Raw genomic sequence first — 15,176 nt, forward strand, 5'->3', positions numbered from 1 at the left:
CGCATGAAAACCTGCAAAAAGTGCCTGAACCCTGGTGTCCTGGTCCACCCTCCAATCTCCTAAAACATTGCAAAGCCCCAGGTGCTGGGCAGGAGCCCAGACCCCTGCCCTAAAGCTTTTTAAACATGACAGCTCTGGATTAATTTTCTTTTTGATCTCTTTTCCCCCCCCCCCCACCCCTGTGAAGAGCTGCTGGAGCCAGGCAGCCAGCTGCAACCAGACCGTGCACCCCTTGGGCTACCTGCCCTTTCCAAGACCGTTAATCCCCTTAACATTCCTGGGGATTATTTTCATCCCGACAGGACAGTGAACAGGGAAACCGGAGGCAGCCGACAGCAGGGCACAGTGAGCGGCACCAGTCCTGCCCCACGCACGGTGCTGGTCAGGACACAGAGGGGCTCGCAGGGCAGCCCACCCCATAGAGACAAGGCGATTAATCCTAAATAAATGCTCTGTGAAGGGTCTCTCTTCTGAGCAAGGGAAATTACATCAGGGATGATCCAAAAAGGAGCAGCAGCAAATGGAAACCCAGCTGAGGCCCCATCTCAGGTGCCTGGCCCTGGGCAGGGGCTCGACAGCGCCCCAAGGGCCGACAGGTCTGTTTCGGGTTTAGGAGACTAAAACTGTCCTTGCCCTGGGCTGCACAAAAGCCACTCGGCATCCCCAGCACCACCCCACATTTGACACTCCCAGTAGGGTACATTTAATTATTGTTATTTGTTATTTTATTAGTGTTTACTATGTTTAGGTTTTCAAAGATGCTTAATGTCCCACCCAAATTGCCCAGTGTTCTGTTTCCCAAGAGACTGGGGCTAAGCATAATCAGACATGGAAACGGTTTTAGCCAGGATTGCGGACCCGTGATTTTATCGCAAGTCTCGCAAACCAGCAGCAGACTTGTAAGGGCATCCAGGAAGCCTGAGCAGGATTTTGGGCTTTGGTTTAGGTCAGAAGAGATTTTAAAAGTCATTTTTCTCCTCCAGCCACTTCTACATGCTGGGGGGGGGGGGGGGGCTGGAAAAGGGGACAAATGCAAATATTTCCTGTGGGGTCTCCTAGAAAACAGAGCAAGGCTGGGAGCTCGTTTCAAGCTTTGCTTGGGAGAGTTGTGCTGGGTGTGAAGTCCAAATATCTGCCCATGCCTGTGGCCTTGGCCTGCTCATCCGGGCATAAGGAAAGGGAAAGTATTTTAAAAGCGAGCAAGAGACTGCATACATCGATGCAAACAACTGCCTTTTAAAACAGTAGTGCAAACCAGTTCTATTTGAAAGGTCACGCCGTCTTTCCGAGCACAGCAGAGGGTGTTAAAATGCACATGTATTTTTTGTTTATAACTTGCCAAGAACAATATAAAAATGTCTAATACCTTTTGCTGATTTATGATGGTGGCCAAAGAAGTGCCAGAGCAGAGCCTTGTTCACTGATCTACAGCTGCATCATACAAAACCAGGCATCCTGCTGTAAATCCATCCCAGAGACCTGGCTTGATTTATACCTCCAGTGCTATAAATAATGACAAAAAGCAGCCTGATAGCAGTCTGTCTCCTCATACATGGATATGAATTACATCAGGTCTTGAAGATGACAGATCTGCTCCACTAGAAACATTTTGCACTGAGTCCCTATCTGCCAAACTGCAGGAGAAAGGATGCCCTGTCCTTACTCCCAACACAACCCCAAGCTGTGTTTCAGGAGCACTAATGCTTCTATATTCCCATTTTTCTTTTTATGCTCAATGCAGATGAAGATATTTCTTGAATTGTGCCAGATTAAGGTCTTCTGAAGATATAAAGTGCTGTTCATGTAGCTATGCTCAAGGTTCCTTCCAGGCATTTTCTGGGACAAGGTCAGTGCTTTGACCTTGTGCCAGGGCAGCAGCTCGGGTACCCGTGCCACTTGACCTGGGGGGCAGCGGTATGGATATCCACTGGAAGCAAAACCCTCATTGACAGTATCTGCACACCCCTGGACAGATCTAGCGCAGTGCAAACCAAGCTAAAAGCTACCTGCTGGGTCCTGCTCAGGCAAATTACAGTCATTGGGAGGACTTGTGCGTGCTGATCCAACAGCCCCCTGGCCAGAAATGTTTCCAGTATATTTCAATTCCTCCCACTCCTTCCTTCCCAGCATTTTCAGTATTTGTGCTAGCTTCAGGGGAAAGTTCCCTCTGTGCCTTCAGTAAATAGGCTGATAAATTGCTTCTGTTTTCCAAGCCTTGGTCATGCAATGTTGGATTGCTACAGTCTGGAAGTAACCACATTAGCCTATTCAAAACCTCCAGGCTTGGCCGCATTGGAGCTGCCGGCTCGCTGGCCGCTTCCACCCCAAAATGATGCATAACCAGCGTGACAGGATTTTGCGCCCATCACACAACCAAATGCAGGAATATCTCTGTTGCAGGAAAGGGTAGCTCTCTTCTATATAACGGCAAAGGGACAGAGAAAGGGGCAACAGGACAAYACGGTGACTCTAAGGCCAGTCTTAGCACAGCTGTCCAGAAATTGTRTTTTCTGTTTAAAAGATCTGATATTTTTCAGTGTTACTCTGGGGAGAAACTCTTTTGTCTGAAGAATAAAGACAGACATTGCTTTGCCATTTGAAATGGGAGGTCATCCCTTTCATTCCCACCCAAACAAACCCTTGCTTTTACACCTTTCTTGTCTTTCCTCTGCCTTTTCTCCTATGAAAAAAGACCCCCAAAAAAGGGAGGAAGTACGAGAAAAACAAACCAGAGCAATTTTACCTCAGTGAAAACCTGTTGTGTTTTCTCATTGTTTGAAAACTGGTTTTCATTTAACAAAAGTTGTCCAGAAAAATTGTGTTGTGTTAACCCTTGGCTGTTCTTCAGTCCACGCATCCCTCTGGAAGGCACCGCTGAGCCACCAGCCTGAGCCTCTGYAGTCTGGCCCCACAAGGACACGAGTCAGCCTGGCATTTGCGTGTTGCAATGTTCGATGGCCAACAGTGATGCATAATCCTAGAAGAAAATAATTTGATACAAGAAATCACTGGTTCCAGCTTCCAAAGTGCCCTTTGAATACGTACCAAATTCACCCAATTACACTCCTGTAACGGGCTCCAATTTGTTTTGCTTTGTTCCCAAAGCAGTAGGGCACTGGCCACATTAACATTCAAGGAGAAGTTGTTTGATATTGAATCGTTTCTTCAGCAGTATTATTCCTTACACAATTCTGTTTGATTGCAACCCACTTTACGTTGGGTAAGTACTAACTGACTAAGAAAGAATGACCCTAACCTGCTTTCTCTTGCTTTATCTATTGATTTCTCTTTTGAAAGGGTTTTATTCCTTTCATACATGAGACTACAATAAGAGAGAAAGGCAACATTACCAAACAACAAGTTTTCCTTGCTGCTCCACCAACCCATATAACTTCACACTAGGCTTCTCAAAACATTATAATGGTGAGACACTTACAGATGTGGAGCTGCCTACACTCTTTTCCTGGGACTTTTTGTTCCTGCTGGTAAACTTCCAAATTTTTCAAGTGAGCAGTTAGGAATAAATTGCTCTTTCTAGGCCCCTGATTAGACTGCACACCGGCATAATTATAGTCTGCCCAACTGCACTTTACACTTAAAGACACAGCACACTGCATGTATTTTGCCTTGTAACATGTGCTTGCACTCACTTTGTACAGGTTTTTTTTGTAATGGAGAAATGGAGAACACTTGGAAAATATCAACAGCCTTGTGGTTTGCCTGAAATCCAAGCTGCCGACACTTAAGAAATAACAGACCTTTGTTCTTGCATCCAGAACATACAAAATTATTACAGCATGATCACATACGGCATGTATGAACTACGCTTTCCTTGGCACTGGGCTGGATCCTGAATATTAGGCCAGYAGGATATCAGCAAAGCCTCACACTGATGAGAGATTTCAGATAACTGTATCTGCAATCTATATATATAGATTATATGCTATATATAAGTACTTCCCTGGGCCAGTGTTTCTGAAACCCTCTCATATTCTAGCATCCCCAGTGCTGTGCTAAGGCACTGATGACATCGGCCAGGTCAACCAAGGCAGCTGCTCAGCGCAGTCCAAATCAATGGTTGTTTCCAGTTTTAGTTAGATCTATCTTGCGTTAATTAATCCTTGGCACTAAATGCTGCAGCTGCTGAAGCAAGTGGCTGACAAGTAACTTACAAGTGATCTGATTAATATTTGTCAGATCAACAAAGCAGTGGGAGTATTTTTTTAAATCTCTCCAAAACCACACCAGCACATCCGGACACATGCCCACGTGCCTGCGTGCAGATGCCGACACAGGTGTCAAGCTGCTGGGGCAGGCACCATCTCTTTTCCTCCTGTTTGCCAGGGGAGAAGAGCTCCGGTGGGCTCCTGTGTTCTAGCACAGCGAGACTTCTCATGCAAACACCTCTCTTTTCTTTCAGCATCGATGTACACTGAAATACAGAGGGAACGACCAGACAGCGGGAATATCCTGACTCACCCAGACTACATAGATGGAAACCCAGATCTTATCAAACCTAAAAAGCTCCTAAATCCCGTAAAAGCCTCAAAGAGTCACCAAGAGCTGCACAGAGAACTGCTGATGAACCACAAAAGGTAAGAGGAGGCCCCCACCTGCCACTGAAGTGGTCTGCGAGGTGCTGAGGAGTCTGAGCTCATCAGCCAGATGCTGCTGAATGGTCAGAGACAGCCTGTGAGTTGGAAGGTCATGATAAATCCCTTCAYTTACAGACACAGGATAAAACTTGCTGTAGCCCCTTTTCTCTTTTCGTTGAACCAACAGTTTCTTTCAAAACARCAGCAAAACTGGAAGCCTCTGCCATTCGGAGGCATTGCCAAGTCCTTTCTGGAGCTGCYTGCTATTTCTCTGCACTTTGAGCCACAAGCTCTGGAAGCTGCAGATACCCAGCCCAAGATCTCTGCATGCAAGGCATCCCCACCATCCCCTTCTTGGTGTTCCATGAACRTTCCCTCCCTTGTCCTGTTTTTTCCATCTCCTTGATTCATGAGAAGGGGCTTGCCAAGTATATCCCAATGTGCTGCCTTCCCACATGCCTTAAGGCCTTTGGGTCAATCCAGARGCAGTAAGAGGTGCAAGCTGGATGGAGCTGCGATAGCATCAGTGGGAGATCATGCATGCAGGGGAAAGCCTAATCCCTGTTTCCATAAAAATCAAAGTGCTCCTAAGGTAAAGATACAGCTAGCGTTCGCATTCCTGATTTCCCATCCCATCACACCAGTTTAACTCTTTGGGGTACAAACGTAACATCGGGATTATGACGCCAGGGACCAAGGACCTATATCCGCATCATTCCTTTATGATAAACTGAAATGCCTGAACATCAGTGAAGTTAAAAACAACAACAAAAAAAAACCCCACAGTCAAAGCCTTTTAAGCACAGCAAGAAATCTGCTGGCTTTTTATAGAAGTTTGCTGAATACTCAGAAATACTCTGACATGATCACACTTTGACTGTCTAATTAAAAGGAGCAGAGACTCTTCAAAAGGACTAAGTCATCAGGAGAACGAGACATACTCAGCAAACAATCAAGCCTGCCAGTAGGGTGCTTTAATCAATACGGACACTGGCTGGGCTCAGATCTGATCTGATTCTGGAGCTCACAGAACCACAGAAMCACAAGAATTACCGTGCCTCGGCCATTCCCCACCACTGAGGCAGCGTTAACTATCCCAGACGGATATTTTTAAAACTTTCTGGCTTGAGAGTGACCATATTCTGCCTAGTGATGCTGCTCAGTTAAAGGCTCACCATCTTGGCCTTGATCTCCCAGAACATAATTCCCATTTAACCACAATGGAACAAAGCATGAAGAAACCACTGCAACTTAAATAGTAGAGATGAACAAGGAAATACCAGCCGTTGTTTGCCAAAGGCTTGTGGCCGTCAGATAAGATTGGTTGGTCAGGCTCAAGGAGGAGCAGAGACACTGGTGTGAACGGGATGTGGGGCAGCAACAACCACTCTTACAGCAGGGCAGTCCTGGAGGCGCCCTGCTAAACCATGGGGCAGGAAAGCAAGGGGGTGAGCAGGATAACGTGACAGGATAGACAGGGTACAGACCCCAGCGCACTGAGCAGAGCAAGCTGGCAAATACTGAAGTGTGCCACCATTTGCTGTTTGAGTCCTATGCCTGCCACCATGTTATGTCCACATTTCCCATCAGGCACTAGCAGAAGGCAGCCCCACCATAACCATCCTGCCATCTCCTCACCCCACTCCTTTTAGTCCTGTACATCTSAGAGAGACACGCAGGTTGTGGACACCAATTTAAACTTGCTCATGTTCAGGCCTCCCAAATATTTTTCAGCAAATACACAAAACAAAGCCTACTGCAAACAGGAATCTACCTTTGCTGATCGCTTGCTGTCGGATCTTTAATCAAATATTTACCCCTTTTTTATTCTTTTTTTTCCTTGATTTAAAAACAGGAAGCGATCAAACCTTTAATCATCCAGCTTAGGTTATGGAGCCTTGTTAGATTTAGATCAATTTTAATAGTCTCTTTTGGTGTCTCTGGGTTCCAGGACAATCAAATGCTGTCAGCCCCAGAGTTGGTTCACAAAAACCACCAAGCTGACAYGGATATCCTAGATGGAAGGAGGAACAGCGGTTGTAAAAAGCCTGCGAATCACTGTCAAATGCAACAGTTTTGCCTCCTGCTAGTTTACTACAGAGGGAGAGAAGGGGAAGAGGAGAAAGWGGGACCTATGACTTGCTCCTGTTTCTGCTTTGCTATTGTTTTTTCCTCTTAAGCAGAACCCAGAAGCAACTCAAGTRAGCAGCTTGTGCAACAAAACCCTTATCATAGTCAACATCTCTGGGTACTAACAGCACAGGCCAATTAAACCAAAGAACAGTAACAAATCCAAAGGCAACATTACAAACTGTCTCTCCTGCAAGCCAGGGCAGATTTACTTTCTCTCAGGCCTTGGGAGAGGCATCTCTGTAAAATCTGAGTTCTTTCTGGCTTGAAAAAACATCATAAAAGCTCTGCTGCCAATCCTCCTGTTAATTTTGCTAAGGCTACTGTGAACTTTGTCCTGCCATAAAACAAGAAAAGAGGTGACAATGGGAAGCAAYGTTAAACGCAGGTACTGGAAGCATCCAAGGAACTTGGTTCCCCAGCCGTGTTGTGACAGTGCAGCGGTTTGCTGCATCTGGAGAGTATTTCCCTCTCCTGTCTGCCAATTAAGTTTCTAATGATGTTAGACACTACCTCAGCGCCTGACACCTTGCCAAGAAAGCTGCAAAGTCCACCAGGTTAGATGTCTCTGCTTTCTAATAACCTTAATAAAAACCAGCCAGCCTTGGTCAATAGAAACCTTCCAACACTGAGAAGCTTTGCGTCGCTAGCAAGGACCACTTGGTGAGCTCGGCAGYGATGGGTGCCCACTCACCTCAGCACAGTTTCACCTGGCTGCAGGGATCTCAGACACAGACCTCGCTGCAAGATCAGGTCCCCCTCCAAGAGCTGGTGTCCCCAGCCTTCCCACCCTGCCGAGCGTGGCCACATACCCCGGCAAGCCTTCATCCCTGACACAGGGGAACTCATCTCCTCGCCTCAGAAGGGATCTTCCTGCAGAGGAACGCAGAATAGCTCACGTCTTACAGGCTCCGGCCTGCGAATACAGGTTATCTGTGCTCAGAGTATTTCCTTGGAACGTAAAATAGTCTCAGCCCATTGATTTAAATGGTGTTAAATCCAGCCCACAGAAGTGGTCAGGCTCCAGTCCTTCCCCATGCATCACAGCTATGAAGTCTTCAACTTCTTTTTCTCAAAAATACGACTTGAATCAATTACTTCTGGTAGAATGCACAACTCCTATTTCAGTTTTCTATTTTCCTGCAAGATTATTTACGTGCCAGTTGCTATTGTCAGCAGAGGCCAGCAGAAGACATCCTATGTAAATATGACCTCAATCACTTCTTAATAATCTTTTCTTCAGATACACAAAACTCCGCACAGTTAGAATAAAATCTCCTCAGCCTTCAGCAATGTTAGGCTTTGAAGTTTCAGGTTTTTGCCTCTCTCTGGCTAGGATTCACAGCAGGGCAGAGAGTCACCAGTTTTAGTGATTTAAGCCAGGAAGTTTATGGATTTTACAAGAGACTGATTCCTTTCGGCATRGAGAAGAGAAGACTGTCAAACCTGCATCTTGGAAGGGCAGGAACCATCCCACAACCCACACCAAGCACATCTGGACTTGTTCCACATTAACCCATATCCCTACACATGCATAACTACTTCCATGTTCTCAGGAGAGCAGCAGCTGCTAGGACAGTGGCCAGGGTCATTCGCAAAAGGTAAATCTTAGTGTTTAAATTCAGACATGGCAACATTTGAAATGTTAGGTGTATGAAGTTTACTCAGAGAAGTTGTTTCAGCTCTTTGCCGCATATTTATGCCCGAAGTGTATCAACATGTCCTTGTGACGTCTCCTTTCCAGCAACCCTTCCCCTAACAAAACAGGATTTTAGCAGTCCCACTTTAAATGCATTGATAGGGCTGAACGGGAGCCAGGTGCCTCCTTCATCAGCAAACGCTCTTGCTTCCAGGAGAAAAGGACCTTTCATTTTGGCCTCTAACCCAAACTCTCCATGTTAACAGGGTGTTCACTCTAATCTTCAGCTCTGAAGCAAATCTGGATGCAACAGGGAGGAAATGAACTGCCAGGACAATTATTGCAGTTCAATGACTACCCCTGCTGGTGGAAAAAAAAAATTCCCTAAATGCAACTGAAGTGGCTGCTGAAATAATTAAAACTAGTAACAAGCAAGAGGCAACAGACCATGCCACTTCCATTCCCAACACAGAAAGCTGCAGCAGCACAGTGGAACAGGGTTTGCAAAACTTCCAGTGCCGCAGGGCGGCCGCCGTGGCTGCCCAAGGCGATCAGCCCGAGGCGCAGGCCCCAGCAGTAAGGTGCTCCCCATAAAATGCTCAAACCCTTGCAGACGGATTTGCGACCCGGGTCCCCATGTTTCCATTTAGGGCTGAGGACAGCCTTTTGGTGGCTACACAGGAGGGTGAAGGTGCTCTGGCCCTGATACATCTGCTTTTTATCCACAGAGGCTTGGGCGTGGAGAGCAAGCCAGAGCTGCAGCGGGTGCTTGAGCACCGACGGCGAAACCAACTCATCAGACAGAAGAAGGAAGAGGAAGAGGCAAAGAAATTGCAGTCGCCCTTTGAAAAAGAGCTATTAAAGAGGCACCAGAGGCTGGATCAGGTAGAACCGAGTTTTCAGGCATCCCCAGGGTACCCCAACCCCCACACAAGGCACAGACCAGAGAGGAGATGGGTACGGTGGGGCTCAACTCAAAGCATGGCTTTGCTACCCCTGCATAAAATGGGAGTCACAGAACGTAGTTCCCAACATGTACCCCGGGCAAAACCATGCTGAGGCATTGCCCGGGGGAAGAGTGCCTCGGCCAGAGCAGACCAGGGGGTCAGCAAGCAGGGACATAGGGTGACACACAGGGTGGGCAATTTAACTTGCTCCTTTTGAAAATAAAGTAATTTCCTGCCCCACTTGCCAATATTTACRCTCAAAATAGATAAAATGGGTTTATTTAATAGCACAGGAGTTCCCTTGCAACAATATCAATCAAGCCAAGACCACCTGAAAAAATCAAACCCAACACTCTCAGAGAAAAATCAGGAATATGAAACGGTGGTTTAGGGACAGATCCATAAAGACTCTGCATATAGAAGAGACGCAGTACAACCTTTAGATGATAACCTAATGGTAAGAGCATTTCCCAGGTTCACAGGCCTCCTTTCCTTGGAAGGATTCAAACCTCCTCCTCCCTCTTCCATGCCAGTTCTGGAGTGAGGAGCACTCTCCACCTTTTCCACTGGAGAAAAGAACAGATGTTTCAGTGGGCCAGAAAAACACACTAAGGGTGAAAAAGAGTGAGTCAACATGTGACTTACACAGTCATTCAATTCTGGGCAATAATAACTGGACCCTGAGCATTAATGAAACCAACCATTTGAATGTAGCTAATGAATTGCACTTTTATCCTTGAGTAGGCACAGATAATGGTGACTGTTTGCATTTCAGCTGGAGAAAGAACAAGAGAAGCAAGAAGACCATGCACCAGAATTCATTAAAGTCAAAGAAAACCTGAGAAGAACATCAACAGTGAGTGGGGAAGAGAAAGCAGTGTAGCTTCTGCCAAAACACAAAAGGGATCATACCAAGGATGGCGCTAACATACACACGCTGACATCTCTGTACATGGTGAATGTTCACAGCCGCATCTTTGGGGCTATTTACTGTGTTATTAATGCTTGCTCCAGTAGAATGCATAAAAAAAGGTTTTCCCATCCCAGAAAGGTATCATAAYGGAAAAGGTGCAGTATTCACTAGAAGTACTCACATGAGAAGATGCAGAGAGAAATGATGTCACTTTCCCCCAAAATTGTGGGTGCACGCTAACCTCCAGCTAACTCTTGGTTGACCCTTGAGACACAGTGCATGTTTAAGCCAGAGAAGCCTGTGGAGGGATGAGCATTGCCGCAGGCTGGGGGATTCCTGCATCAGACCAGAGGCAGGCTCGCCGAGCACAGGGTAGTAGGAGGGCAGCTGCAGCTCTAGGGAACCTCGTGGAAACCTTTGCGTGAAAACCRAAAGGGACAATCTGCTTATTATTGAGAACAGTGTAGGTGACCACAGTGGCTTTCCCACGGGTTACAGGTATTGCACCACTACGCAAGTCAAGCCTCACGGATATTGTGTGTCTCAGCAGCACATCTCTACTATTAAACTGCTAGAAAAATCAGCCTCTGTGTCCCCACACCCATTCAGCATTGACAGACAGGGTGCAACGGTTCTTCACAAGCATCATTAAAACTGCATTTCAAACTTGTTTGAATATAGCGATTTAGCCAGTTCCATACGCAGGCAGAAAATACATTGCACTATACCACAAATGCTCCAAGTGAGAGGAAAATGCTACATGCAGAAAGCAAAGGCTGGGTGTTTTCAATGTGGGTATTCATGGAACTGGCTCAATGACCAGGTAGCAGATCCCTGCAGATGGGAAAGGTCAGAGTGGCAGAGAGATGAACCACTTCTTGCTCCTGGACTACTGAGTTTCAGTCCCTCACCCAGCAGCTGGACATGTGCTACTTTAGCAACCCAGGAAAAAAATACTCAATGACTGAGGGGTGGTAAGGTCACACTGGTGTCGGGCTGCTCTCCTGTCAACCTCTATGCCCAGTCCTGCAGCACAGCTGACATCCGTATGTGCTAGGGGTTACAGGACCCACAGCTACTGCTGCAAAACTATTTGTCAGTGCTTCTTATCCCCTTTCCCAGGGGTCAGGGCTGCTTCATTTCAGCTGCCACCTTGCAAAGCTAAAAATCTCCTGGCTGCTAGTAGAGCAAAGCTGGGGGAGATGGTGCCTTTGCACCATTTATGGTCAGAGCCTACCACATTTATGGGGCACCTGAGTAGAAAATCTGCAAAACTCCTGGAGTCTTTCTCCAAATGCACCTGTGCCTTGAGGGTGCCCTCATCTAGAGCTAAAACTTCTCCTTCTGGAATATCTCAGCTTCTTGTTTCTCACATCAGCCCTGATATAGCCCAGCATAGACGGCATAACTCACCAACAGCCTTTGAAAACTGGTTCTTGAACAGCAAAACTCAATGGACAAAGTCAGCTGGGAAGGTAATACCTAATTAAACAATATCTACTATCCGCATCTCCAGGGGATCCATATGTGAATAAAGGGAAACTGGACATTTACCACATCTTTGTTAATTAAAAGCTTACTAACCTATTCCCTAGTCCACCCAGTCCAGCAGGGTATTTCATTTCAAAGGACTCTTGCCCAACCTGGCAGCTTGAGGAAAACATCTGAGCTACCCATCGAGTGTCAAGTCCAGTGGTGCAGTTATGTGGCTGCACGACAGTCTGAGATTACAGAAGCCCTTAGTCCAGTTTCAGATCTTGAGAGCTCCATCTCACAGCACTGTCTCTGTGGTAGCTTTTAGCCCCACACTCATCATACTTATTCTAAACAAGTTTTTGTTTCAGAAATCCAGTGCACATGGTCACTATGGGTCAAAAAAAATCTGAAATGAGCTATTATGTCCGTTCCAAACATGCAGCTTTTCAGGTAGTTTAAGTTTCAACCCAAGAGGAAGAAGCAGCATCTTTTTCTTTCAGGGGGGAAAAAAAAGCCAAATTTCTCCAAGAAAAAAAGGTGTTGCTAAGAATGCTTTTATATGGCTGTAGAGAATGATATATAATACCCCATAAATAACATCAATTTAAACAACAAACCAGAACTTACTGAGCTGGGCTTTTGTGAGGGGTTATAGCACAGATTAAATGATCTTCATCAAAGAGCTCAAAAAAATAAAATAAAATAAAGCAAATTAACCTGTGGTTTTGCCACAGATTAAATTAATCCCAGGAGAAACAATCTGTTACTCACCAGTGAAATCAGTGTTACCAGCTCACTCTATGTTGGATAGGGGGGTTTATGTGAGTCTTTGGGTCGAAAGCCATTCCAAAATGCCTGGGTAAACTGAGCACTCATATGAGCAAAGAAAAGGCTGACAATACAATGGTGTTTCTGAGTACGCTAATATAATCTGAAAAAAAATCAAGGTGCCACCCTTTGACCTGATGCCTACCGAAGCACAGAGCGTGGCAGCACACAAACCCCGTCCGCAAGCGCTCAGGAGTGTCTGGTAGTACATTTTCAGCTTACGTCCAGAAACGGAGGGCCAAATCTCACTGTCCCAGCTCAGGCTAAACTCATACAGCCAAAAGAAATCCTTCCAGCCCACCAAAGCATCACGCTCACAGGCTGCAACCAGGGATCCAGCCACACGCCGCAGACCCACCACCAAACCGGCCGTGAACAAGCACCGCTGGGCAGCTGTGCACAGCCCAGAATGGCCACGGGGCTGCAGCAGCCCAGCAGCGCGCGCGCCCGGGCACGGGGGGACCTCGGCCGAGGTGAGGGCTGCGGGCTCGAGCCCTCCGTGACAGCGCTTTGGAGACGACGCTTTTACTGCTGAAGTGTTCACTTAAAAATCACACTGGTTTTCAAGCACAGACATTCTCACCTTTGTAAACTGAAAACCGCCTCCTTTGCTGGACTCAGACCAAAAGTCCGTAAAACCTTCACTGGACACTCGTATTTCTTCGTGTGGCCAGCATCTGCGGCTGCAGTGCTGCAGGAGAGTATTTGACTCGAGCAACAATTTCATCTGAATGAAAAAATGATCAGTGTTGACGTTATCAGGAAGAGATTTGGGAAAATCTTTGTGTGCTGTTTTCTTTTAAATGCATTCCTGAATTTTGGGTCCATCTCCCTATGTCCCTAAACCACTTTCCTAAAGAAATGTGACATATCCAAAAGATATAGATTCTTGAAGTATTGCTGTAAGACAATTTTTTGCACTGCATATATTGCCTATGTGGTAGATATCTTATATTCTGTGTCTGTGTTTATAGTTATAAATATATATCACAACTGTACTCAATTAACTGTCACTGCTCACACTGTTTAATGCACACACTTCTGAAGAAATAAACTACGTGATGATTGTATATCTTGCTCTTTTCCACAAGGAACTGAAAAAAGCTCCAAGGATGCAAGCAGACAACAAGCCAAATAAACTGATTAAAAATAAAAATCACGGAAGTTTGACAGTGACTTGTTCATTAGTACTGTGTTAACTTGCTCATCAACAAACCATTTTCATCTCCTGCGCCCAGTGCTGCATCTATTGCTTATTCCCAAATGCCATCTCAATTGGCTGAAAATTTCAGGGCACAAAAAAATGCCAGATCAAGCTCTGTGCATGGAAGTTCTTTTAGTGAAACTCTGTGTGTTAAATTTCTTCCTGGTGAAACAGGCCCACCTGCCTAGCAGGGCAAACCCAAAGCCAAAGGAACACCTTGCACTTGGAATTAATTTGAAAAGTCAGTTTTGAACAGGAATATAATCCTTATGCTAGTGAGTCCACTTTATTATTTTTAAACATTTTAAAACAGTTTTAGCAACAACCAAAGACCATATCTAAGCTATGATAAATCAAGCAAAGTCACTCAGACCAAACAGATAATAAAGAGAAAGATCATAGTAGGATGCTTCACATACATGCAGGTCACACACACAGCACACTATCCAAGATGCGGCACTAAAACTGAGTGCAGAAAAGCAAACTAAAAGAATTTCTCCAATTTGTTAATGATATCCTCAATGCCAAGGGCATTAACTTCCCATTCAGCAAAATGGTGGAGATGATGCTTTTCTTTTGACACCAGATATCAGCTGAGGTTGCCCCACTCTGAAGTACACAGCGCTCCAAACCCTCCATATCCCGAATCCTGGAGCCCTGGATTCGGGTAATCAGCTCATCCTGTTATAGAGACAGGTTGCTAACAAAGTCTGTTCTTCAGTTCAGGTTCAGATTTCCCAGATATCTCCCTCTCTAGCTGCACCACCTCATTGCAGCTTACAATCGGAGCTCACTTCTTTATCCAAAGGTGCCACGACACATTGCCTACCTCATTTCCCAGGCACAAACCACACAAAGGGGAACATCTTTGCTGGACAGCACAGCGAGACAGGAGCCCAGCGGAGTGCAAGACCCCATAAAACACTTCAGCAACCTGTCACAGCCCCAGCCAGCGAGGTTTCATTGGGCTATGCCCCCACGACTGGTTGCACTAATCACACACCTTCCTCAATGTGCAGATGTCAAGTTAGTCTTTCACGTCATGGGAGTTCCTCTTCTGTGGAAGAGAGCAAGAAACAATCATTTCTGTTCTTTAAACTGCCTTTTAGCTATAATCAGACTGCTCCATTATTTGGATCTGTCTTAYTGCTACAGTTTTCAGTACCAGCTTTGCAATTTCTCTGTGTCATGCTGAGTTATCTTTTCCTCTGCACTCATTCCTAAAGTGCTGTTAGATTGCTTGCTGCAATGCAATTGCTTACTGCAGGACCCTTATTTTTAACCTACCTAATTTACTTCTCCCTACTGTCTCAGAAATGGCAAATTCAGCTTTTCTTCCTTGAGCTAGCTGTATCCTCAGACAGGGCACAGCTGGGCATTCCCCACAGGGAAGGTCAGATTCTCATCTGCCTATCCTAGGTATTTCTTCATATTTAGGTCATTT

General features: G+C 45.8%; 1 protein-coding gene and 1 long non-coding RNA gene across 2 annotated transcripts in view; one reads left to right on the plus strand and one right to left on the minus strand.

The window, feature by feature from the left end:
• The window catches only part of LOC112976611, a 40,962-nt gene that overhangs the window by 13,322 nt on the left and 12,464 nt on the right, over positions 1-15,176 (minus strand). Inside the window, exons 2-4 of the long non-coding RNA XR_003257107.1 lie at positions 14,736-14,789; positions 13,112-13,255; positions 2,744-2,977 (exon numbers count right to left, since the gene is read on the minus strand). This is a non-coding gene — a long non-coding RNA (uncharacterized LOC112976611). The remainder of the gene's footprint in view (positions 1-2,743; positions 2,978-13,111; positions 13,256-14,735; positions 14,790-15,176) is intronic.
• FAM107A (family with sequence similarity 107 member A) lies at positions 4,232-10,382 on the plus strand. Its single transcript, XM_026088048.1, has 3 exons — positions 4,232-4,595; positions 9,093-9,249; positions 10,087-10,382. The coding sequence occupies exons 1-3, from the start codon at positions 4,426-4,428 to the stop codon at positions 10,192-10,194; spliced, it is 435 nt and encodes a 144-aa protein (XP_025943833.1). The 5' UTR covers positions 4,232-4,425; the 3' UTR covers positions 10,195-10,382.

Source organism: Apteryx rowi, unplaced genomic scaffold (genome assembly GCF_003343035.1).
Source record: "Apteryx rowi isolate R43461 unplaced genomic scaffold, aptRow1 scaffold_75, whole genome shotgun sequence".
In the NCBI taxonomy this organism is placed as follows: domain Eukaryota; kingdom Metazoa; phylum Chordata; class Aves; order Apterygiformes; family Apterygidae; genus Apteryx; species Apteryx rowi.